The sequence below is a fragment of the Heptranchias perlo genome, chromosome 32, assembly GCF_035084215.1.
Source record: "Heptranchias perlo isolate sHepPer1 chromosome 32, sHepPer1.hap1, whole genome shotgun sequence".
Lineage (NCBI taxonomy): Eukaryota > Metazoa > Chordata > Chondrichthyes > Hexanchiformes > Hexanchidae > Heptranchias > Heptranchias perlo.
The window spans coordinates 5,276,206-5,302,584 of record NC_090356.1 but is presented as its reverse complement, the minus strand read 5'-3'; the positions used below and the strand labels follow the sequence as shown (position 1 = coordinate 5,302,584).

The window sequence follows — 26,379 nt, the reverse complement described above, 5'->3', positions numbered from 1 at the left end:
TGATGCAGGAACCAGAGTGTTAAAGGCCCAGTATCTGGTGACCATGGAAATGTTGTGCTGATAACTTCAGCAAAAGCAGTGTCCAGGCGCGGGATTGGAGGGGATGGAAGTCACTGGTTGGACAAATGGTTTTCCTTGATCTTCCAAAAATGGGGAACACCATCAGGCGAACTGTTCATTTTGAACAAGGATCCTCCAGAATGCAAGATTGAAATGCATTAACACATCATAAACAGTCTCTCTCCTGCCACAGCAAGTTCCCTTTATTATTTGTATTCCTTTTTGATCCTTAATTGCAAAGAGACAAGGCAAGTCATATCATCCTAGCCTTGTATTGCTGTCCAAACCATGTTTCCAGATTTAGCAATAAATTGCATTGTAAAAGTTATGCACACTTTAAAATAGTTATACATTCGATAAGGTCTACAGATTTCTCTATCGAGGCTCTTGAACTGTTTCTTGAGCTTGAAAGGAACAGATGGATAAAGAGCTGTTATAGGTGCAAAAAGGAGGAGCCTGACATTGAAACTCTTAGAGCCATGTGACCCTCTGATTTTTATGGTTATGTATCTTACATGAGGAGATGTAAGTATGAGGAGATTAACCTTTCAATGAACGACCCTGATCACCAAAAGGTAAGCAATCCACTTTAATAACCTGTGTAATAAATGTGGTTTATTTAGACATACTAACTCATATAGTAAAACTATTCACATATCGCAATTCAATTCATAGAGTTCAGTAAATCTATTCAGTAAATAGCTGAGCTGTACAGATTAGGAAGGTGATAGGGCTGATCCCAATATTGAGGCAACAGCTCATTTCAGTCAGAGGGGCAGTAAGAGCGCAATAAAAGGTTTCAGCAGCCCTGAGTTAGTGAATCGAAAGTCACCCAGGGTTCCCACTTGCTAGCCAGGGACTCCTGTTGGAACTGCACATGTGTGGATAGGACTAGCTTAGCTGTGAAACCTCCTGCAGTCAAATAGCCTGCTGACTATCATTGTCAAGGCTGAAATATGAGTAATGGGCACTTGGGTGAAACACTGGAGGGTGCCTGGCACCAGCAAGGAGTTACTATCTTCAGGAAATGAGGACACAGAAAGTAAATAATTTCAGCACATAAATTGAAAAGATTCTGCTAACCAACCAACTGAGCAAATGCTAACAATGTCTAAAGTCCGAGGCATCCTGACCCAATCTAAAGTGATAAAACAGCTGATTTAGATGGTCAATAATTGGAGAGGGCTCTAACTAAGCTGCTTGTGCTGGATAGTTAGGCAGTTTATATTAAACATTTTCACGTCCAAAGAAACATGAAATATCACTACAAATGCAGTCTTCACTTTTGAGCTCTCAGGCACTTTATTTATAGTCCCTGTTAACATGGTGCTCCTTTGTCCAAGTAATTACCATATCACATCTTCTGTGCTTTCGGAGAGGCATTTGGCGAGATGGCTATCTACTTCCAATAGGGTGAATCTGGAAAAGAAAACCATTCTTTAATCAGGACAATTAACTCCAACTCATATTATGCACAAAAAAAGTTTGTAAGTTCAAGTTCGGGGACTATCACTTAGGTTCATAAAGTTAAGCCAACCCCTAGTTTGGTTTATCGCAGTAACTCAGTCCTGGGACAGAGAAATGACAGGGAACTAACTCCCAGCTTGTCCCAGCTGGCTGCAAGAATGTTACCAGATCATGGTCAGATTTCTTTCTGTATTCTAAGCAACAAGAAAAGTACAGAAACTATGATGTGATACTTCACTCAATAGTAAAGAAATCTAACCGTTAAATTTGACTGTGTTTGAGGTACTGGCCAGAACCCCTGTTCTGTAATTACCAGGCAGCATTTTTTTCATTTTGATTCCAGGCACAATAGGAATGTTTTTATACCTAAGAGGAGGGCCTAATCTTCCTGTGGATTACCAGGGAACATCCAAGGCCCTAGGCAGTGTCTCCCAGCAACAGTCAACACCTTTGAGACACCAGGGAAAAACCACACTGTATCTGAAACTCAAACTGAACGTTCTACATCAACCAAGCTGCTCACCTAATATCCTCTCTGTAGTTGGAGAGATTGTAGCTGTTATCAGTCTCAATTACTTGCACAATGAAACACGCACAAGGACAGATTGATTGGGGCACTGTAGCAGTGAATCCTTTCAGCCTCGCTAAAAATCAAATCTCTGTCCAGGAGGCCGCCACTCTCAGTAATTCATTTCAACTGCAGCCTTTGCTTCACGATGTAGAATAGGAATGAAACTGCGTCAGTAAAATAAACCGTTTTTTGGAAAGTAGTTACAAAAAGGTTAGCCCATTGTAGTTATAAGGAGGTTAAAACAATTTGACTTTCTCCCCGGATGGCTGTGAATTCATCCAGTGAGTAGCTGAGCCATACTGGCTAAGAAGGTCCTTAGGTGCAATCTGTGTGCTGAGTTATCTGATCAGTCAAATGGCGGTAGGTGCTCCTCACTGTTATCCAGTGTCCCCTGCTGGACAGTGTGTGTGTACGGACTTTAGCTGAGGACAAGCTCAAACTTAGCTGTAATATCAACTGACACTGCCCCAGCTCACACGTGTAATGGCCACTTGGGTAAAGTAGTGAAGGGTTTCTGTGGAACGACGAGTCAGACCCGTCAGGAGAGACAAAGAAAATAGTGAGAAGCGTGAAAAATGTTTGTCAGCCTTTGTACATGTACAGTATACATTGCATAAACAGAATAATGTCATAAAATCATTAAAAATTCTGCACAAAAGAAAGCCATTCAGCCCAAAATGCCTGTGCTAGTGCCAAATCCCAATGGGAGCGCTCTACTCCCATTTCCCTGTGCTTTCAATGTATTCTTTAATACTTTTCCTCCAGTCCCTCTTAAATGATGGACTTAGCTTTATTAACCCCTTGCTATACAGCAGTCTACATTGTAATATCACTGAAAATTTCCTTCTACCCCCTCCCGCTTTATGTCCCTATCACTGACCAGTGGAAATAATTTTTTTTTTTACTATTTACCCCCTCAAATCATTTCAAAATTTTGAACACTATATTAACCCCCACTGCTCTGGTGAATGGAGCACTCGATTCTTTAAAGTCTCCAATCAAAACCATGTCCACGCAGCCTGCTTTCAAGCTGGTGAATCTTCCCTGCAGCATTTCCATGACTCCAATACCTTTTTTTAGAAGGAGGTCTATATGGCAGCCCCAGTATGTATAGTGTATGCATAGAGTAAAGGAGAATCATGCCTCTGTTATTTTCTGTTTATGCAGACAGTAAATTGGGTAAACTGTATTTCCGCCATACCAGAGAAACAGACTTCCAAAAGAAAGATGAGCCTGTGCTGCAGATGGAGCAGCCAGTATTCATTGGCCCAATTTCTCACCACAGGTGTATTAAATAACAAACAAAGACTTAGAGGCTGTGTGTAAGACGCACGCATCATACCAGGACCAGTGTCCACTTTTACAGCTCTATGCTGTAGTAGAACAAGCTTGATTTACACAGTTATGATAGCAATTTTTTTTTAAATTCACCAATACCATTGTCCTGGTCAGTAAATACAGGTTGGAGGCACGGTAATGCATTCAGTTCCTTTCTGGTTTAATACTGGGGAAGGGAAGAGTGTAATAGAAAGCTCAGATTAATCCTACAGCTTATTTTTGACAGCTTTTACTGTCCTTTACTGGATTTTCTGCCCATTGACGGTGAGTGGGTGATGAATCTAGCCCACAGAGAGCAGCAGTTTCTAAGCATTTGAAATTCACACCATCAGTAAAATTGTGCTAGTAAAATTAAAACAAAATCTAAAAAATGCCCCACTTACCATTGTCTGGTCAGCAGTCTGATGATGCGATTATGTCTCTCTGGTCTAATCTTTGAAGGGGGGGGGTTCTCCCAATTCCCTCCACTGCTGAGTGAGCTGACTCGTTTTTTCATACAGTTGCATGGCCAGTGGCTGCTATTCAGTACCTCACTCAAGTGGCCATTCTTCATCTGCGAGCCGACAGTGATTTTTGGCAGGTTGCTCAACCATGGGAGATGCAACAGCTGAGCCCAATCTTGTCCTTGTCCTGATGGCCACACACATGCACTTTCCAGTAAAGATCACTGGACAGCAATCAGGAGTGGAAACCCGGACTGATTTTCCCCCCACCTCCAGCCCAAGATGACTAAGGCCATTGGAGATCCCTACAGGTATCCCAGCTTAGATTGTTAACTCAGCACAGACCTGGAATCGAACCCGGGACTTGGTGGACCATAAGATTTTTACTAACTGAGTCACTGGGGGAACCGTGCGGTTTGCATTTTAAATTGTAACAACAGAGTTTGAACAAATCTATCCTTCAACGGTTTCCAGCTCATATATGCTTCTGTCTGTATTGCTCTCACAGTGACCAGGAGAGGGTGAATTCTTGTTCAGGTGTGTGATAGAGATCCCATGGCACCACCCGAAGAGGAGCAGGGAGTGTTCTCGGTATCCTGGCCAACATGCCTCCCTCAACTAACACCGCCAACAACAGATTAACTGGTAATGCATCTCACTGCAGTTTGTGGGATGCAACAGCTGAACCCAATCTTGTCCTTGTGCTGATGGCCACATACATGCACTTTCCAGTAAAGATCACTGGACAGCAATCAGGAGTGGAAACCCTGACTGATTTTCCCCCCACCCCCAGCCCAAGATGACTAAGACTATGTGCAAAACGGCTGCTGCTTTTAACTACATCAGTCAATGCATTTTAAAGTAATCCACTGAATTTGAAGTATGTGAAACAAGACACTATATAATTGCAAGTTTCTAGTGACCATTTTCAATGTTATGAAAAGATAGATAATGTTGATTTTGAAATGCTGGGAGGGAAACACAAGGGGAAAGAGACAAAACCCAGTACATAAAATATACTGAAAGGAGAGAATGCAGGATCTTGAAGGGAATAGCCTAGAAAAGGAACATGTGCAGTAACTATTCTAGGCACTGTCCTGTGCCAGATGTAGTATCAGAAAGAAACGAGTGCTGCTCAGAATTCCCAACAGCAATACTGAAGACAGTTGGGGGGGGGGGGGGTGCAGAAGGCTCCATTTCTGCTGTTAACCAGAATAAAGAAAAGGAGACATTAATTTTTTTTTACAAACTTTGCAAATTTTTCATGATTGACACAGCACACCCTGGTGACATCTAAATATTGCTATAAAATGGGTAATGGATACCTCTGTGAATTATTGGGCTTTAATCCAATTGTGGGGAGGGGGTCGGATGACTTCACGACAAATATGCTCACCATCTAAATTCCTGAGGTTTAGAGAAAAGAGAGAGACGTGCACACAAGACAAAACGAGAAACAGAAAAAAGACACACAAAGTTTGAGACAGAGAAATTGATCTGTTCTTTTGTTAGAACACATGAGATTTCTGTTAAAATTACTTCTCTTTGTGTGCAGCACCCGTAACAACAACAACTTGCATTGTGACTGTCCCTGTTTCGAGACGATGTCGGACCTGAAGGTAAGTCAGATTATGAGCTCATGGTTATCTTTCACAATAAATGCAAGAATCATTTACAGAACAGTCTGAAGAGCTCCACAAATGGCTTAACTGGTTGAGGAAGTGAGTAGATGAACCATACAGACCAGGAATGTCCCAGGTTCAATCCTTGGTTTGTGCTGAATTAGGGGTTTTCAGCAGGGTAGCAGTAGGGGCTTTATCATTGCACCCCTGGGTTCGGGAGGGGAAACTCTGCCAGAGTTCCTGCTCCTGCTGCTGTCCGGTGACCGCTGCCAGAAAGTGCGTGCGAATGGATGTGAATTTCCCCTGCGCTGTAAAATACCCCGATACGCTCACTATCCATGCTCACACGTGAAGAATGGACATGGTATACTACGTAACTGTCGAAGAGGGAACAGCTTCAGGAGAGGAACAGTGGAGGGAAGAAAACTGGCGGGGAAAAGTTTGCAGTTTGTCAGAAGACCGACTTGCATTTATACAGCACCTTTCACAACCTCAGGATGTCCCAAAGTGCTTCACAGCCAATTAAGCACTTTCTGAAGTGTACTCACTGTTGTAATGTAAGAAACAAGGGTGTTGTTTATTTTCCTCATTGTCATCGCTGTATAGTAGCACTCAACAAGGCAAACCGAATGCTGAACTATATACTAAATCAGTAAAGTACAATCTATAAAACCATAAAAGTTCCCAGCACAGCAGGAGGCCATTCAGCCTGATGGTGTCTGTGTCAGCTGTTTGCTAGAGCCATCCAAAGCTAATCCCACTGCCCTGCTGTCCCCAAACCCTGTATCTTCCTTCAAATATTTATCCACTTTTCCTCAAAAGATGCAATGGTCTCTGCCTCAACCACTCCATACTCCAACAACTCAGACTATTTTAATTTGATGAACCCCAATCAATCTGTACGATGCTCCTGGGCTCCTGGGAAGAGCCATCAGATTGATCCCTAGTGTCAGAAGACTGAGTTATCAGAAAAAAAACTGGAGAAACTTGGGTTATTCAAATCTGAAATACAAATTTAAGACTGATTTCAAGAAGTTCTCCTTCACACAAAGATTGATCAACGTGCAATGGACTTCTGGACAGGGCATTAGAGACAAAAACTCTGGAATCATTCAAGAAACATTTGGATGTTGTGATTAGAGGAGGGGGTGGATGTTGACTTGTTTTAGATGGATGAACTAGGACGGGCCAAATGGCCTTCCTCATATGTATCCATCTTGTGATCAACACACAGATGTTTAATTGCCATGAAAGCATACCCCCATTTGTTCCACTTTGTAACATGCACTTACACACTTAACATAGTTTACCCATTTTTTTTTCTTTTGTTGCTAGGGATTTCCTGATGGACAGTGAGCTCCTTCACTCTAATTCAACGAATTTAGCCAGAGCAGGGAATGAAATTCCTCTTTCATTCATTTCAGTGAGTACAAAATGGGGAACATCACTTTATACTCATTTCAACTTTTTTGTTAAATTTAATGGGGAGGGGAGAATCCCTCCCCCCACCATGGTGCTGAACCACATGGAACTGCAGGGATATAGGGATCTATTTCACTGCTTATTACAAGAGGAAAATCATTTGTTTATATTGCTGTATATAGCTATATAATCTTACAAGCTATGTAAAAATTCCCTGTCCTTGTGCCATCTTTTATCCCATATTACATTATTATTCCTCAACCAGAATAATTGTGCTCTGACCCAGAGAATAGGAAACAGCTGAGAAACATTGTCGATGATAAATGGGCAGGAGAGTGAGTAATGCAAGGAAAGGAATGACCTCACTGCTGGGATTTAGCCTCTCAAGGTGCATAAATGATGATTTGGCTGCTTAATACTGTGAGAATGGCTATACACTGTGTAAAGAGGACCACATGTTTAAAAGGGACATATCCCCTAGTTAATTTGTTTTAATAAAACGTGTTTTTATCTGCTCCAATTTTTTTCCCTTTTCTCCTCTGAGGGCACTGACACTCACTGGGGCACATCTGCTAATTTGCTCAAGTGGCCATTCTGCATTTGTGAATCTAGAAGTGAATGCCAGCAGAACAAGGTGGTCGTTCCAGCCAAGGCCAAGTGCTCAATGTCTGTGCGTATGCACACAGACTCTCGCACTTTCAGCTGGGAGTGAAAGTAGACTGATGGGGGGGACAATTTTAACCAAACTCGTCAGGCGGGAAGCTGACAGGATCGGGTGGAACGCTGGATTTACACTCCACCCAATATTACTCTCCACTGACTTCAATGGAGAGTACAATCGGGTGGAGTGTAAAACCAGCATTGCACCCAATCCTGTCCGTTTCCTGCCAGACGAATTAGGGTAAATTTGCCCCTTTGCTGGAGCAATCCAATACCAATCTCACTGCGCTGCTCTCTCCCCATAGTCCTATATCTGCTTCAAATATTTATTTACTCTTCCCTTAAATGAGGCAATGGTCTCTGCCTTAGCTACTCCATGTGGCAAAACATTCCCTGCAACTCTTGTGATAGAAATTTCTCCAAACCTCTCACACCATCTTGTTAACAATTTTAAATTGATGCCCCATCACCTCTAACTCCCCAACCAGCCTTTGCCTACTCATCCTATTAAGTTAATTAATTTATATTGTTATAAATTTCTGTGGGATTTGTGAGCCTCGCTTTGTGGAATGCTTTAGTGTTTGGTGAGGTTGTTGATCCAGTGAAGTTTTACATCTGTGGGTTGGCAATTGGTTAACTAGATATTGAAATATTTATTGTAACATTAAGGTACTGAGCGCAACCATTTTTGATCCATTCTATACCAGGCACCTGGTGTAAGGCCCTGTTATGACCAGGACATGTCTCTTCTAATTCCTGCCTATTTGCATGTCCATTTTGGTTGCTGCTCCGGACCTGAGGCCATTACTTCTATATCCTTTTTTCTTGGGTACTTTGCCCCCCCCCCACCAATCCCTACCCCAACCCATCACCACACCTCAACTTTCCTATTCTGCTGCCACAATTTCAGGCCTGAATCTCTCTTGGATAAGCCCACAGCTACCCTCTGCACCTCTCCTGTTAAACACTGAAACCACTGATTTTGGCCCCCGCCAAAAGTTCTGTATCGCCACCAATTCCATCCCTCTCCTTGGCCACTGTTTCAGGCTAAATCAGACTGTAGACAATCTCGGTGTCTTATTCAACCCTGGGCTGAGCTTCCGATCCAATATACTCTCCGTCACCAAGACCGCCTACTTCCACCTCCGTTACATTGCCCGTCTCTGTCCCGTCTCAGCCCATCTGCTGCTGAAACCCTCAAGTAAAATAATAATTAAAAAGATAGCATATGCTTATAAAAGCCTTAATTATTTCCTTTTATATTCTCTGCTAGTGTTTTCTCATATTCCGTTTTAGCCCTTCTAATCTCCCCATTACATCCCCACTACTCTTCCTCTATTCCTCACGATTATCTTTAGTATTGTTAGCCTTAGTTTAATTATATGCCTCCCTATTAAGCTTTACTTTAGTTTTAATCTCTCAATTAATCTCAAAACTCTATCCTTTGATGATTCCCCCCCCGCCCCGCCCTTTTGCCTGGAATATTTTGTACTCTATCCGCATCATATTTGAAGATTCCACATTGCTGATTCATCGTCCTGTTTGCTAACATTTTTGTACAGTCATTTTGGGACAGATTCCTTCTTATCTCACTGAAATTTGCCTTCCTCCAGTCCAACGCCCTTATCTTTGACTCTATATTATTCTTTGCTATTTTCACATTGAACCCAACTATGTTGTGGTCGCTATTTCCCAATTGTTCTCATCTGACATCATTATTGGTCCCAGAGTGGAAATTTTTGCTGATTTATTCCTCACTAGCTCAAGGGGTATGGTTGTGTTGAACACTGCATTTACAAGTAGGCAATGAAGGAAGAATTTTTTTTTCAAAAAATCATTCCAATTTTCTCTTATCCTCTACTGAAGGTGCAGAGGGTGTCCATTCTATGGGCACTGGCTACTCTCTGGTACCTCGCTGAAAAGGAACTAAATGGTGAGTATTTACAGGCTGCTCAAGCACAGAGGGAATCGCTGCAGCCAAGACCAATAACTCAAAGTTCACACAAAGCATTGGTCAGAACATTGAATACAGGAGTTGGGATGTCTTGTTGAAGTTGTACAAGACATTAGTAAGGCCACACTTGGAATACTGTGTACAGTTCTGGTCACCCTATTATAGAAAGGATATTATTAAACTAGAAAGAGTGCAGAAAAGATTTACTAGGATGCTACCGGGACTTGATGGTTTGACTTATAGGGAGAGGTTGGATAGACTGAGACTTTTTTCCCTGGAGAGTAGGAGGTTTAGGGGTGATCTTATGGAAGTCTATAAAATAATGAGGGGCATAGATAAGGTCGATAGTCAAAATCTTTTCCCAAAGGTCGGGGAGACTATAACGAGGGGGCATAGATTTAAGGGGAGAGGGGAGAGATACAAAAGGGTCCAGAGGGGCAATTTTTTCACTCAAAGGGTGGTGAGTGTCTGGAACGAGCTGCCAGAGGCAGTAGTGGAGACGGGTACAATTTTGTCTTTTAAAAAGCATTTGGACAGTTTCATGGGTAGGATGGGTATAGAGGGATATGGGCCAAGTGCAGGCAATTGGGACTAGCTTAGTGGTATAAACTGGGCGACATGGACATGTTGGGCCGAAGGGCCTGTTTCCATGTTGTAAACGTCTATGATTCTATGAAAGCAAGGGTAGCACTAGCCCACTTGCAGTTTCAAAGTGTTAAACTGGCTGATGGCACACACTGTTTTGGCCTGACTGCAGACAGAATCATTAATACTGCTTTTCTATCAGCACCAAAGCCAAATTAGTGCATGTGAATCCTTCAAAGAGACATTGTGTTTATGAAAAAGATTTTTCTCTGTTCAGGGAGGGAGGAGAGTCATGCACCAATGCCACTGACCAGAAACATTCCATGATGTGTTGACACAATGTACATTATCGATTTGCACGCTTTTGAATAAACAAAAAAGTTTGCCACACAAATTTTCATAGAGTGCCCCTTTATCATAGTAAGTACAGCACAGGAGGATCATGCCTATGCCAGCTCTTCAAAAGAGCTGATCCAATTAGAATCATAGAACGGTACAGCACAGAAGGAGGCCATTCGGTCCATCAAGCCCGTTCCGGCTCATTGTAAGAGCAATCCAGTTAGTCCCATTACCCCGCTCCTTCCCTGTAGCCCTGCGAGTTTTTTCCCTTCAAGTATTTATCAAATTCCATTTTAAAAGCAACAACTGAATCTGCTTCCACCACCCTTTCAGGCAGCGCATTCCGGATCATAACTACATGCTGCATAAAAAAGATTTTCCTCATGTCGCCTTTGGTTCTTTTGCCAATCACCTTAAATCTGTGTCCTCTGGTTCTCGACCCTTCCATCAACGGGAACAGTTTCTCTTTATTTACTTTATCTAAACCCTTCATGATTTTGAACACTTCTGTCAAATCTCCTCTTAACCTTCTCTGCTCTAAGGAGAACAACCCCAGCTTCTCCAGTCTATCCACATAACTGAAGTCCCTCATGCCTGGAACCATTCTAGTAAATCTCTTCTGCACCCTCTCTAAAGCTTTCACATCCTTCCTAAAGTGTGGTGCCCAGAATTGGACACAATGCTCCAGTTGTGGCCAAACTAGTGTTTTATAAAAGGTTCAATATAACTTCCTTGCTTTTGTACTCTCTGCCTCTATTTATAAAGCCCAGGATCCTGCATGCTTTTTTAACTGCTTTCTCAACCTGTTCCTCCCACCTTCAACAATTTGTGTACATATACCCCCAGATTTCTCTGTTCCTGTAACCCCCTTTAGAATTGCACCATTTCGTTTATATTGCCTCCTCATTCTTCCTGCCAAAATTTTTCCTTTCACACTTGTCTGCGTTAAATTTCATCTGCCACGTGTCCGCCCATTCCATCAGTCTGTCTATGTCCTCTTGCAGTCTATTACTATCCTCCTCACTGTTTAAGGTAGAACAGTGTGTAATTTGGGCAAAAACAAAATGTCGCTATGGTGATGAGGTGTGCAGAAAACCAGGGGAGAAAAGTACATAATCAGTGCACAAAGCATTTTAATCCCAATAAACCCAGGATTTATTAGTGAGCATAGACCTCAAACTCAATTGTTACAGCTCATAAACTCACTCCCAGGCATAGAATGTATAGTTTCCTTTGAGCTTTTTTTTTAAAACTACACGTCCTTCGCTTTAGCTCAGGGTCTGGGTGCGCTGCTGTGCACGCTAAATATCACGAGTGGGATGAGCCCATGTTAAACTCTGTGACACAAGCACCAATCAACTGCACCATCCTGTGACAGACATAACGTTACAAGGTTACCCCGCCCCGCCCCGCCACACACTCCGACCAGCAAGGCTGATCAAAATCTCTCCACTCAAACACAGCTTACCTCATGAGTTGAGATGTTTATCACATCACGCAGTTGGCTACAGCCTTTAACACTTTGTGGGGGGGAATTTTAACCTTTGGCGATAGTGTAAAACAGCCGATATTTGGAAATGAGAATCAGGATGGGTGTTTTTTTTTATTCATTCTTGGGATATGGGCGTTGCTGGCAAGGCTAGCATTTATTACCCAACCCTAGTTGTCCTTGAGATTGCAAGGGCAGTTAAGAGTCAACCACGTTGGTGTGAGACTGGAGTCACATAACGGGCAGCTGAACCAATATTTTTACACTACCGTCAAGTTAAAATTACCCCCTGTACATTTTCTTCAAATGCAAAAAAATGCACCTCTAACATGTATTTTTCTGGTCAAAAAATTTTGAAACCCTGCGTTAAACTCCATTTCTTTGCCCCATGATGCAATTAAACCAATGTAAAGTTCAAAAGCTTTCACAATACTTCCTTCATCAGTTACCATAAGAGAACGTTATGGACATGTGTGGAATATAACCTTGTACACATCACAATAATAAATGTACGTTTAGATCCACTGGAGCCCAAAGCAAGTTATAAAATGTCTGCAAGCACATAACAGTCATGGGGTTCTGAAGATCACGTAAAATCCATGGAGCTTTCTCTGCAGATTTATGACATTTGGAACCCCCGTGAATGCGTTATATCCTTATAACACGGTCATAGCCAACTCTCTATAGGTTAAGAATGTGTGTAAATGATGCAAATTAACAGGCTGTTGAGGAGAGATTGTAAGGGAAGCCTGTAGGGAGAATCATAGAATCATTCAGCCCATCCTGCCTGTGCCGACTCTTTGAAAGAGCTATCCAATTAGTCCCGCTCCCTTGCTCTTTCCCCATAGCCCTGCAAATTTCTCCTTTTCAAGTGTTTATCCACATCCCTTTTGAAAGTTACTAATGAATCTGCTTCCACCACCTTTTCAGATAGTGCATTCCAGAACATAACAATTCACTGCATAAAATAATTTCTTCTCATTTCCCCCACCCCGGATTTTTTTTGCCAATTATCTTAAATCTGTGTCTAGGCTTCACCCCTGTCAACTTGTTCTAAATTTGGGACCGGATGCTGTGCTGTATTTTGAGTGGTAAATGAATGAAGATTGGCTTCTTTCAGGATTTCACTCCCTGTATTTAGTTTGATTTGTATAAAAGCAACATACACTCAACCTTCAGATCATGCCCTCCTTGTCTGTCCCTTTTAAACACACAAAACAGATACACCCGACCTCCCTAAACTTCTCCGCCTCTCTACCTCTCTCTCCTCCTTTAAGAGGCTCCCTAAAACCTACCTTTTTGACCAAGCTTTTGGTCACCTGTACGAATATCTCTCTTTCTTATTCGTTCATGGGATGTGGGCGTCGCTGGCAAGGCCAGCATTTATTGCCCATCCCTAATTGCCCTTGAGAAGGTGGTGGTGAGCCGCCTTCTTGAACCGCTGCAGTCCGTGTGGTGAAGGTTCTCCCACAGTGCTGTTAGGAAGTGAGTTCCAGGATTTTGACCGAGCGACGATGAAGGAACGGCGATATATTTCCAAGTTGGGATGGTGTGTGACTTGGAGGGGAACGTGCAGGTGGTGTTGTTCCCATGTCCCTGCTGCTCTTGTCCTTCTAGGTGGTAGAGATGCTGTCGAAGAAGCCTTGGCGAGTTGCTGCAGTGCATCCTGTGGATGGTACACACTGCAGCCACTGTACGCCGGTGGTGAAGGGAGTGAATATTTAGGGTGGTGGATGGGTGCCAATCAAGCGGGCTGCTTTGTCCTGGATGGTGTCGAGCTTCTTGAGTGTTGTTGGAGTTGCACTCATCCAGGCAAGTGGAGAGTATTCCATCACGCTCCTGACTTGTGCCTTATAGATGATGGAAAGGCTTTGGGGAGTCAGGAGTTGAGTCACTCGCCGCAGAATACCCAGCCTCTGACCTGCTCTTGTAGCCACAGCATTTATATGGCTGGTCCAGTTAAGTTTCTGGTCAATGGTGACCCCCAGGATGTTGATGGTGGGGGATTCGGCAATGGTAATGCCGTTGAATGTCATGGGGAGGTGGTTAGATTCTCTCTTGTTGGAGATGGTCATTGCCTGGTGCGAATGTTACTTGCCACTTATCAACCCAAGCCTGGATGTTGTCCAGGTCTTGCTGCACGCGGGCTCGGACTGCTTCATTATTTGAGGGGTTGCGAATGGAACTGAACACTGTGCAATCATCAGCGAACATCCCCATTTCTGACCTTATGATGGAGGGAAGGTCATTGATGAAGCAGCTGAAGATGGTTGGGCCTAGGACACTGCCCTGAGGAACTCCTGCAGCAATGTCCTGGGGCTGAGATGATTGGCCTCCAACAACCACTGCCATCTTCCTTTGTGCTAGGTATGACTCCAGCCACTGGAGAGTTTTCCCCCTGATTCCCATTGACTTCAATTTTACGAGGGCTCCTTGGTGCCACACTCGGTCAAATGCTGCCTTGATGTCAAGGGCAGTCACTCTCACCTCACCTCTGGAATTCAGCTCTTTTGTCCGTTTGGACCAAGGCTGTAATGAAGTCTGGAGCCGAGTGGTCCTGGCGGAACCCAAACTGAGCATCGATGAGCAGGTTATTGGTGAGTAAGTGTCGCTTGATCGCACTGTCGACGACACCTTCCATCACTTTGCTGATGATAGAGAGTAGACTGATGGAGCGGTAATTGGCCGGATTGGATTTGTCCTGCTTTTTGTGGACAGGACATACCTGGGCAATTTTCCACATTGTCGGGTAGATGCCAGTGTTGTAGCTGTACTGGAACAGCTTGGCTTTATGTGGCTCAGTGTGCCTATGAAGCGCCTTGGGATGTTTTACTACATTAAAGGCGCTATATAAATGTGAGGAGTTGTTGTTGTTGTTGAAGAAGAAGAAAATTGGGCCCAAAAAAAATGCACCAAGCCCTGAATCAGCAGTAAGTGGAGACTGATCTGAAAACTTCCAGTGGGCCCTGTTATCTCATCAATGCCATTCTGTAACTACTGGGGTCAGGAGAGGTCTCTATAGTTATCCAATAATCTTAAATATTTCAACATTTTGCAGCCGCACTAAGAGAATTTGTGGCCCCGATCTAAAATGAATGAATTTGGTGACTTAAATCCCTTGGTCTTCGGGGATCGATTAAATGCAAGGCACTGACAGAGCCCGTCACAACTAATCGGGGGCTCAGACTTTATTTCCCAGACAGGGATTAGCTCCTGCTCCTCTGATTCTGTCATTAAAGCGGTGAAGATGGGATTTCTGTCAGCTTTCGCCCTCCTGCAGATTGCTCAAGGACCCCCCCCCGGTTCTCTCACGCGCATATTGATTATCTGAAGCTGACAGAAGGTCTAACCTAGATAAATACACTTCTGTTTTGCCGATCACCTTCCTATTTTGTCTAAAGCTGGAAACTAGGCTATTTTTCAACCTCAAAACGTTCCCTGACCAACCTTGAAAACATATTTTCCTTTTATTTCGCAAATCGATTTCTTCTGATCATTTAAAAAAAAAAAAAAAAATCCTTACATGAAATTCAAAGTAACACCTGGAATTTCCGTTGAATATTAAACCTACAGCATTGTGGAATCAGGTCCCCCCAAACTTTTGGGGTTTTTTGGGATGGGGGGGGGGGGCAAGAGAGAGAAAGAGGAAAGTGAACATCTCCATGCTTTCAGTTGAAGACTTAAAAGATTTCTTTTGAAGCCAAAGTCACTCGAAAGACCTTCAAAGGAGTTAATCTCTGTCGTGCTCCTAATTTCGTACGGTGCTAATACCTATTTAAGCACAGCTAATATCTGCCATGTCACTAAATAAGCATCACAGATAGCAGTTAAGGAAAAATATCTATACAGTACTAACTTACCCCACACACTGAGTACCAATAACGATAAGCTCTCACTGTGCTACCCTGCTTTAAAATCTCTCTAAAATTGGTATTTTTTTTTTAAAAAGATCTTTTTCAACAGCTTCACTGTCCCCGTCTCCTTATTTTCCGTTAAAACCAGTCATAGTCTATCATTACCAATATTTTTTTAAATTTCAGAGTCAATGAATAATTGAGTTTTTTTTTTAAATTAAAATGTTCATGTTTATTAAAACCAAGGTTTAAATATTTGGTCCATGACTACCAGTCTATGTAAACACAGAGAGACTTCCGAAGGTCACACTGTGTAAAAGAGCAGTGGTGTAACACCTTCTACCCCCTCCTCTGCCCTCTCCCTCCTTCCCTCCTATCCCCTCCCGTCCCCTCTCCTCCCCAAGGTGCTGACTTATGCTGGGCTATTCATGGGTGCTGTATACCGTCCAGTGGCTGTTCTTAATATGTATCTTTCAAAGACTCTCCTGCTCCTTCCTACTCCTCCTAGCTCCACATCAATTTAAAAATATAACAATGGAACTTACATTTTTGCTGGCTATGCTGCATCTACGTCCAGAAAACCTGAAATCCCTACAAACCCACCGAGATCTCTGCGCTCCTCCAATTCTGGCCTCTTCCGCATCCCCAGTTTTCATCACTCTGTTGCCTAGGCCCTAAGCTCTGAAATTCCCTCCCCAAACCTCTCCGCCTCTCAACCTCCTTTAAGATGCTCCTTAAAATCTACCTCTTTGACCAAGCTTTTGGTCACCTATCCTAATATCTCCTTACGTGGCTTGGTGTCACACTTTGTTTGATGACGTTCCTGTGGGACGCCTTAGGATGTTTTACTACATTAAAGGCGCTATATAAATGCAAGTTGTTCTTATTTATTGTTGTTATACAAATGTTGCTCTCCGTAAGCACAGACAAAACTGAAAGCCAGGGCAGAGGAAAGTTTTTATATAAAAAGGGCAAGATAAAGGAAGGTCAGGGAATGAGGAAGATCGATCAAAAATAATCAAATCTAGGAATAACAACACGTAAACCTACCCTGCAGGAAACCGGACGAGGCACATTGGACAGCTCTCAAGTTCCAGCCTTCCTTCCGCCTGACTGTCGGGCCTCCATTTATTGACTGCACCTTCTGCGCTCAACTCGCTGGTGGCACAAAGCCCACCCGCAGTGAATGAATGGTCCTGGTGTTCCCCTGTAATGATATCAACATCGTCCTTCACAGCACACAATGTCCCCCCTGTTGCCATTTTGTGCTGCTTTGTCTTCCCGTTGTGGGGCTTCGGGTTGGACTGTAACTCAGGCACTGATTGCTTTGGTTCCCTTTCATTTCTCTGAAGAGACACGACGGGACTGTGAATAACATCAGCTCTCATGTGTCCTCTGCCGTGCCGCTCGTCCACTGGGTAAGATTTTGTGTGTTTACTTGCAGCATGCACTGTAAAGATTCTCGTTGGATCCGCTCCAAAAACATCTTCAGGTTTTACATTTCCCAGATAGCCCTTTGCCCATCTGTTATCACTTTCCTTTGTAAAAACAGGACAGTTTGTCGCATCAATAGAAGAGAAAATGTCTTCGTGCCACTCCATCTCTGATAAAGAAAGTTGGGATCTGCCCGTTTGGGGTTCGGTGGCATCCATCACTGCCCCCTGACCGGCAGCATCATCCCCCCAACTTGGGTACGGCTGAGATTTGCGCCTTGCTTCCAGAGCCACTGCTTTGCACGCAGGTGGAAATGGTATCCACGTAAAAAGGTCTTTACCCACAGAGAAGGTCTCTGTGGCAACGGGTTCAGTACTTTTGGGGGTCTGTTATGGAAGGAAGTAAAATATAGCTTAGGTTTACCCAACAAGCCAGCGTCTGCATAATACACATACAACAAAAGGTATCACTGGTCCCCAATAAAGGAAAATATTAGTGCGAGAGGAAAAATACTCAAAACATAAAGTATGTCTCTCCCCTCCCTCCCTGTCCCTTCTACACAGAGCTATACACCCCCAAATTTATCTCTTTACTCCCTCCTTTCCTGAATGCGGTGATTCATGATGCAGTATTTCCATCGATGTCAGCAGATGCCCAGCACATCGCCAAATGGCCATTCTGGGCAACATCGGGTTTATCTGTGATACTCTTCACATGAAGAATGGCCACTTGGACAAAGTAGTGTAGGCCTGGCCGCACCTGTGCACTTGTATCCCCCAGAGGAGTCAGTACCTTTGGGAGAGGAGGAAACAAAAGACCCCCAAAGACCGTAGCAGAAAACAATTTGGAGCTTGGTGCTGCAATATTTTACTACAAAACGCCTCTTAAACCTCAATACCAGTTTACAAAAAGCAAGACCATCAGAAACCTCTGCTCTCCAAGCAAACAGCCTCAAATGTGTAAAGCAGTCCATATTGTTTTAACAGATGTGCAGATCAATCAAATTAAAAAATACACAGAGAAAAGGCCTAAATGTTCATAGCTTGCTCATGTCCACAAAATGCTACATGGGTTTGATATCAGCGCACTGCTAGGCACACTGCCGTACCATGTCAATTTACCCTGGTCTGGATTTTCAAATCAGTTGCTTCAACACCCAGTTAAACCTTACTTTGTTACACAGGCTTAGTACTCCTTTATATTATATAATACACCATGTGCAATAGAGATGTGACAGTATATAACACAATCCACACAACAACTACCTATATTATATAGTAGTGCACTTTGTTAAAGAGATAACACCTCTTTCTATTATTATTATTATATAATAGCACACTTCATATAGAATATGACCACATTTGGAGTAGTGTGTATATTTTTGGGCTCTACAATATAGGAAGGATGTTGAGGCAATAGAGAGGGTATAATGTAGATTCACTAGGATTCTGTCTGGTATGAGGAAATATAAAGATGAAAAATGGTTTGAAAAATTGGGGTCGTTTGAATTGGAGCAGAGGATATTACGGGATAATTTGATAGAGATATTTAAAATTATGACTGGATGGGCCAAAGTAGATAGAAACACAGTGTTTCTGGTGATTGAGAGGTCCAGAATGAGGGGACAAAGATACAAGATTAAATGCAAGAAGTTCAGGACATAAAGCAGGAGGAACATTTCTATATAGAGGGCTGTGAGTCTGTGGAATGTATGACTGGAGTTAGCGACTGAAGCAGAGACCATGTCAATATTGAAGAATTAGTTAGATAGGTGGTTAATGGAAAAGGGAATAAAAAGATATGGGAACAGAGTGGGTACATGGGATTAAGGCTACTGCTCCTGTGGAGCATAAATACCAACATAGACTGGTTGGGACGAATGGCCTGTTACCGTGTTATAATTTTTCTATGAATTTCTATGTAATTCTGTATAAAACACTACACTCCATGTTAGAGGGATAATGATCCTACACATTTTACATTGAAATAATCAGTGTTATCCTTGTACCTTTATATAGTTTGTTAGTAGCAATGTCACAGGATATTAATACTGAATTGTATTTTTAGCAACAAAGGCATATGTAGAACTTTGGCTGATAAAATGTTTGAGTCACTTTGGTAGGGTGCTAATCAGCAAAAGAAATTTGACTCATTGGCCAAGATAAGAGTTGGAGGAGTTCATAGGAAAACTAACATTAAAATCAAGATGAGACAAGTTCCTGCAATGGCTCAGCAATTTTATTTGGTCAATAACTGAGCCACACAGACCAAGGTCCCATGTTCCATCTCTAGTGTGTGCTCATTTACCGCATTAAACCCAGGGTGGCAGCAGGGGCTAGGAAGGATAAAAATCAGCCAGGGTTCCCCCTCTCAATTACTATCTAATGACCCCCGCTGGAACATGCACATGTGCGGGCAGAGTCATGCAATCGAATATCCTGCCAAAGACACTCGTCGTTAATGCTCACATGAGGTGCTGGAGGGCTGCCGGTGGCTGTGGACCTGTCCCTCAGTTATAAGTCAGCATCTTCGGGGGGTGGGGGGGGGGGGTGGGGAGCAGAAGAAAATTGGTGTGGAGAGGGAAAGAAAACTAAATCCAAAAAAAAGTAACACTAATAATCATGGATTAGAAACATTTTTGTTCAAAATCTTCTCCCCCCTCCACCTGATAAATACATGTTGAATTTGGGTCCACAATCCCTACTGCACATTATATGCATGTTTATTCTATAAAATAATGCTCAGAATGAGCAACGAAGCTGTAATTCATTCCAGAGGGTCTGATCATATTACCTGTAGAAAAGAATCTTTAGCAGCTTTATGTGCACAGTAATTGAACCCCACAATCCTCTGTACGGCTTGTTTCTGAACTCGGACGAGGTGTCAGTGAGAGACACTGAGTGATGGCAAAGAGGTTTTCTGTGGGCAGAGGGGAAATGTTTTTGTTGGCTACTATCTAGGCTTTGCTGTGAACCAACCTGGGAGATTTGGGCATATTGTACTTACACCCAAAATTCCGCAATCTTTTAGGCCGTGTATTTGATTTGCACCTGGAGGGCACGTGTCTCTGGGCGCAAATACGCAGGATATTTGCAGGATGTGCCATGGGATGTCACACTTGCGACAAAACATAATTTGGCCTAACTATGGTTTTGTGGGGGGGGGGGGGGGGGGGTGACGCAGTGCAGTGCAGGATGGAAATCACAGCTGAAACCAATCTGGTCCTTAACCCAGCATCCACATAGGTGCATTTTTCCAGCAGGCTTCAGTGGATAGTGTTAAGCAGCTGGAATTGTGGCTGGTTTTGTGCTGACTTGGTGCAAATAGGGGCTGGAAAGTGAGACTCAATGTGCACTTGTGACCGAGTCACCAGATAACAACTTTAATATATTGTTGAAAATAAACTATTACCCCCAATCCCATGAGCCCTAATCTTGTGTAACAACGTCTTGTGTGGCAACTTAGAGAATACCTTTTGAAAATCCAAATATACTACATCCACTGGTTACCCCTTATCTACCCTGCTAGTTACACCCTCAAAAATACTCTAATAGATTTGTCAAACACGATTTCCTTTGTATAAAACTGTTTCACTACATTAAAAGCAGTATCTCAAGTGGATAAGGCCATAAAAGAGCTCATGGAAAACAGGGTTTTATGGCAAGAGCTATAGAATTTAAATTGAAAGTTGAAAAGTAATGGTGACTCTATATAAAACCTTAAGACCACAGTTGGAGTACTGTGCGCAGTTTTGGGCTCCACACTATCGGAAGGAAGCTGAGGCAATAGAGGGCACAGTTCAGATTCACTAGGATGCTGCCTAGCATGAGGAAATACAAATATGAAAAGCGTCTTGAAACATTGGGGCTGTTTACATTAGAGCAGAGAAGATTATGGGATGATTTGTTAGAGGTGCTTAAAATTATGAAGGAATGGGACAGAGTAGATAGAAACAGACTGTTTCTAGTGATTGAGGGGTCTAGAATGAGGGGGCATAGATACAAGATGAAAAGCAAGAGATTTAGGATAGGGAGCAGGAGAATCTTTTACACAGAGGGTTGAGAGACTGGAATGCACTGCCAGAGTTAGTGATTGATGCAGAGACCGTGTCAACATTTAAGAATAGGTTAGATAGGCAGTTGAAGGAAAAGGGGAATAAAAGGGATACAGGAACAGGGTAGGCACATGTGATTAGGATCACTACTCCAGTGGAGGATAAACACCAACATGGACTGGTTGAGACGAATGGCCTGTTTCTGTGTTGCATTTCTATGTAATTCTACATGAGCCGACATCAGCTGGATCATTATTCTTTAGATATGCTGCAACTAGAATTAAACAGAGTCCACTCGGTTAAGCTGACTGGATGATGGACTGCATTCTCTCACTCCCACCCAACCCAACACCCAGAATGAATGATCTCAATAAATTACTCAAAGCAGCAGTTTTGAAGGTGAAATTGGTTTTGCTTTTCAAATTGATGATTTTAGCAGAGAGGATTAACAAAAATTATGAGGCAGCTCATCACGATAGTGCTAAGTATTCGTCTTCAGATCTCCCTGGTCCTGGGACTGAGACCCAGCAGGAAGCCGGGGTCAAACTGCAGACAAGAAAATAAGTTTTGTTGATTTTTGGAGAGCAGCTCAGTAGGTAAATAGTGCTAAAGAAACAGTGCACAAAATAACTTCTCAAAACATCAGAAAGCATAACAGATACTGCTTGACCCGTTTCTTTGTTAAACGACTCTTTGTTCTAGAGAAATTAAATTCAAGCTCCTCTGATGTCTCAGCAAATTTATTCAGTGAGTAACTGAGTCACACAGACCAGGAAGGTCCCAGGTTCAATCTCTGGTCTGAGCTGAGTGGGCTGAGTCAGTAGGGGTGCTACAATTAGCTTCAGCACCCTGGGTTAATGAGGGAAAATCCTCCCCCCCACACACACCTTAATCTTCAGGAAAGGAAGGGAGAAAGTTGGTATTAAAAATTTTTTTTAAATTAAGCTCTTGTTTTGCTCTGAGAAAGACAGTGTACAACATACACCTTGCAAATATCTAAATCCATGCAGTAGCAATCAATATTCTTTGATCAATTTTTTCCCACTTTTCTCCTAAAAACTCTTGCCTCCTTGCTGAAGAATGGTTCCACAAGCACAGCAGCCCTCTAGTGCCTTGCCAAAGTGGCCATCCTGTCCTGACTTCCAGACACGTGCATTTTCCACCAGGGATCACTGAATTGGAGTGAGAAGCGAGAACCTTTAAATGTTCACCTTCCAAGGGCGTGGAGGCCAACTATAGAACCACAATTGCTGTCCTGGCCCAGATCAACTTAGCTTAGCACAGACCTGAGAACTGAGCTTGTTCTGTGTGGTTCAGTACTCAAACACAGAGTGAATTTTAATATCTGTTAACTGGCCTTGCAATGGGGCAACACACAGTCCTGGGACTTAGGTTCACACCCAACCATAGCTACTTAACTGTTGGGCTGTACGGACATTCACCTACCACGGTTGAAAGAACAGGAACCAAAACATTGAACCATAACTTTAAAAACAACCAGGCTTGTGCATGAAATGGTTTTTCTGCTATCCCTTCCCAAAACAGTTTTGTGATTAAAATGCAGACTTAGGTGCACTGTCTTGTAGCCAGTCATAGGTTGCCGAGCCGTCCTCTCGACCAAATAAAAGTGTGACATTGGGACACCAGGGTTAAGTATCAAAGATCAGAGACCCCAGGAAAATTAAGTAATTGAACTGAGTGTCAAGTCCTCAGAAGGTGGTATACAGTACCTTATCAGGGCTCGGTGGCAGGTCTGGCACTGACACAGTTTTCCAATCTGACACTTTTGTGTCCGGATACACAGATCTTATCAAAAGAGCCCAAATGTGATCAGTCTCATTCAAGTCATCATCCTCAAGCCAGGTGGAAACAGCACTTGGCAGCCTGTAAATACAAGGACTTTAGTGTTAGTTGTAATTGTGTCACTTGGCTTATCAGAGTGTTTCTTTTTAATCTCCAATTTTCTCCCCCTCTGCAGAGTGTTATCTCACTCACTGGGGTACTAGTCCGCAGGGCAGTCACCCACTGGTACCTTGCTCATGTGGCCATTATTCATTTGTTAGCTTTTGACAGGCTATCCAGCTGAATAGGACATCAGTCGAGTTTGATCCCGTTCTCAGCTAGCATCCTAGTAGGAAGTTACTGGATTGTGATAGTGAGCAGGAACCCTGTCTGACGTTTCTTCCCATTACGCAGGAAAGCTTGGCAAATTGCAACACCCTTCACACTGCCCCAGATAATTCAGCACATACTGGAAATGGAATTTGGAACCTTCCAGAGACTTTTACCAAGCTCCTTGCTACACAGCATCAGCTTGGCTCAGTTGGTAGCACTCCCACTTTCTAAATCATAAGATTGTGGGTTCAAACTCCACTCCGGGACTTATAATCCATTGGTTGTAAAGAATTTTGGGATGCCCTGAGGATGTGCAAGGTGCTATATAAATGAAAGTTCTTTTTTTGAAAACATAACCAAGGCTGGCACTCCAATGCATCACTGAGGGAGTGCTGCATTGTCAGAGTTGTTGTCCTTTAGAATAGATGTTAAAACAAAGCCCCTGTGCCTATTCTGGTTGTTCAGATGGATGTTAAAGATCCAAGGCATTGTTTGAAGAAGAGCAGTGTTCTCCCAGTTTCCTGGCAAGAAACGGATTGACTCATCATTCATTCCATTGCTGTTTGTGGGATCTTGCTGTGTGCAAAATGGCTGCTGCATTTACTTACATAAAAGTCACTGCACTTCAAATTACTTCATTGTATGTGAAGTGCTTTGTGGTGTTTAAATGAGGATAAGGTGCTATATATAACTGGAAGTCTTACTTAACATATTGGTACCAATATACTATTGCACTTAAGCCAAAAACACTTCCAAATAGTGCCTGTTAAAGTGAAGGCACACTGGGTACGAAACAGTTTCCATTTCAAGCACTCAGTACCAGCATAGAGTTAGGCAAAGCATTAGTTAAATGTAGAGTAAAACTCCCTCTACACTGTTCACAGTTTTTCCCTTTTGTCTCTTATGTACATGGTGGTGGGCTTGATTATGCAACCTGAGCTGCAAGCTTGCATTTAATCAGGATCTTAGCTTTTTTTTGAAAGATAGGAATGCAAAAACCAGGTGGTGCAGTACAGCCCTCATGCACTGTACTAGGACACAGATTCACAGCCATCACAGAAACAGTCCATTCAGTCCATCAGATTTGCACTGGTGTTTTTCTCCACATATGCCACCTTATCTAATCCCACTCTCCTGCTCACTACCCACATCCTTTAATATTCCTCTTTTTAAGCAACTATCCCATTTAAAACAATAATTTATGACCAAGAATTCCACAATCCAACCGCAGTCTCCTTAAAGACATTTTTCTAACCTCTCTTTTATTCTTCGTGAACATCTTAAATTTATGCTCTCTCCTTAATGACCAATGGAAACAATCTATCACTAATTACCCTATCATATTTTTGTCTTAATTTCTATCAAGTCACTCCTTGCCATTCTCAACTCTAGTGGGGAAAAAAAAGCCCCAACTTCTCAAATCTCACCACACAACTGTAACCTCCAATTCCTGATAACATCCCAGTGAATCCATACTGCACCTTTTGTATTTCTTTTATATCCTTCCTCCAAGACGGGAGATGGGAAGAATTTTTTTTTATAAACGCAGCGAGTTGTTATGATCTGGAACGCACTGCCTGATAGGGCGGTGGAAGCTGATTCAATAAAAACTTTCAAAACAGAACGTGATATGTACCTGAAAAGGAACAATTTGCAGGGCAATGGGGAAAGATCTAATTGGCTAGAACCGGCACAGACACGATGGGCTGAATGGTCTCCTTCTGTGCTGTAAGAATCTATGTCGATTTAATGGGATACATTAAAACTGTGCACAATGCTCCACCAGAGGCCTAAATAAGGTCCATGTACAAGTTCAACATTACCCCTAGTTTATGTATTCTATGCAATCCATTTGCCTTTTTATAGACTTATCTATTTGTGCTGCCACCTTTACTGACCTGTGCATTTGCCACCTATTTATCCATCCTGCTGGCCTATCTATGCCTTTCTGCAGTCTTCAACAATCCCCATCACAGTTAGCCATTCCTCCCAATTTGGCGTCATCAGCAAATTTCATTATCTACTACTTTCCCCAGCTCGGCTGTGTAGCTGTGAGAATGCACCAAACAGAAGTTGGGAAGTCCCCATTGAGAGGGAACATAAATTATGAGGACTGTAACCTCAGGCAACTCCCACAAGTATCCTCCTGGCCAGTTTCAGTGCAGCATTGGTGGAAGCCTGGGGAGATCACCTGCTCTGAGGACAGTGCAGAGCACACAGAAACCCAAGAAAATATCTTAAGGGTCTAACACTAAATAAAAGTAGATGGCAGCAAATATACAGCCAACTGTGTGTGAACCTGCAGTGGCCAATATTTATTCCTTAACCAACATCTAAAACAGATGATCTGGTCATTATCACATTGCTGTTTGTGGGACCTTGCTGTGCACAAATTCATTTCCTACCTTACAAAACTGGTTACACTTCAAAGTACTTCATTGACTCTAAAGCGCTTTGGGACTTCCTGAGATCGTGAAAGGCGCTATATAAATGCAAGTCCTTTTTTTCTTTTAATTGGGGCAGACCTGCAACCACAGTTTATCCTTCCCTCACTGTAGGGATATGACCCCTTTAACGCGGCCCCTCTGAATGAGAAGCTAAACGAGGCCTAAGCCCCGCTCACTTACTCCTTCCTCTCTGCTCCTGGCTGCTTTCTGGGAGGGTCATTCTGTGGCAAACTACCGGTTTGTGCAATTAGATCCGTGAGTCGAGGGTTGGGATTCAGCTCCCTCCTGGGTTGGGCGGTAACTCTCTTCCGCTTTAACTTTAGTTTCTTCTCTTCGGCCATGTCAGCGAGAGAAGCGGCCGGGGTAACAGTATAACTTCTCACAGCCCGGTCCCATTGACTCCTCACTGGAGTCTGGTTTAAATCTCCCGCAGCTCCGCTCGGTTTTGTTACATTCTGACTGACATCAGCTGCTCAAATGTTACAAACTTGGCGCCAAACATTCCCCGCGCCGCTCGTTAAAGCG

The 26,379-nt window shown here is 43.0% G+C and overlaps 1 protein-coding gene across 2 annotated transcripts; it reads right to left on the bottom strand.

Moving 5' to 3' along the window:
- Window positions 1-660: 660 nt before the first annotated feature.
- LOC137300954 (uncharacterized) lies at window positions 661-26,379 on the bottom strand. Of its 2 annotated transcripts, XR_010958185.1 has the most exons (5): window positions 26,035-26,379; window positions 23,023-23,176; window positions 16,855-17,624; window positions 2,051-2,612; window positions 1,400-1,479 (listed from the first exon to the last, which is right to left on the bottom strand). XR_010958185.1 is itself a non-coding variant. In XM_067970243.1 (4 exons), exons 1-4 carry the CDS (start codon window positions 26,193-26,195, stop codon window positions 1,407-1,409), a joined length of 1,158 nt encoding a protein of 385 aa, XP_067826344.1. In that variant the 5' UTR covers window positions 26,196-26,364; the 3' UTR covers window positions 661-1,406. The 2 variants fall into 2 exon arrangements, 1 of the variants encoding a protein (XP_067826344.1); XM_067970243.1 differs by lacking the exon at window positions 2,051-2,612 and having other exon boundaries at window positions 661-1,479; window positions 26,035-26,364.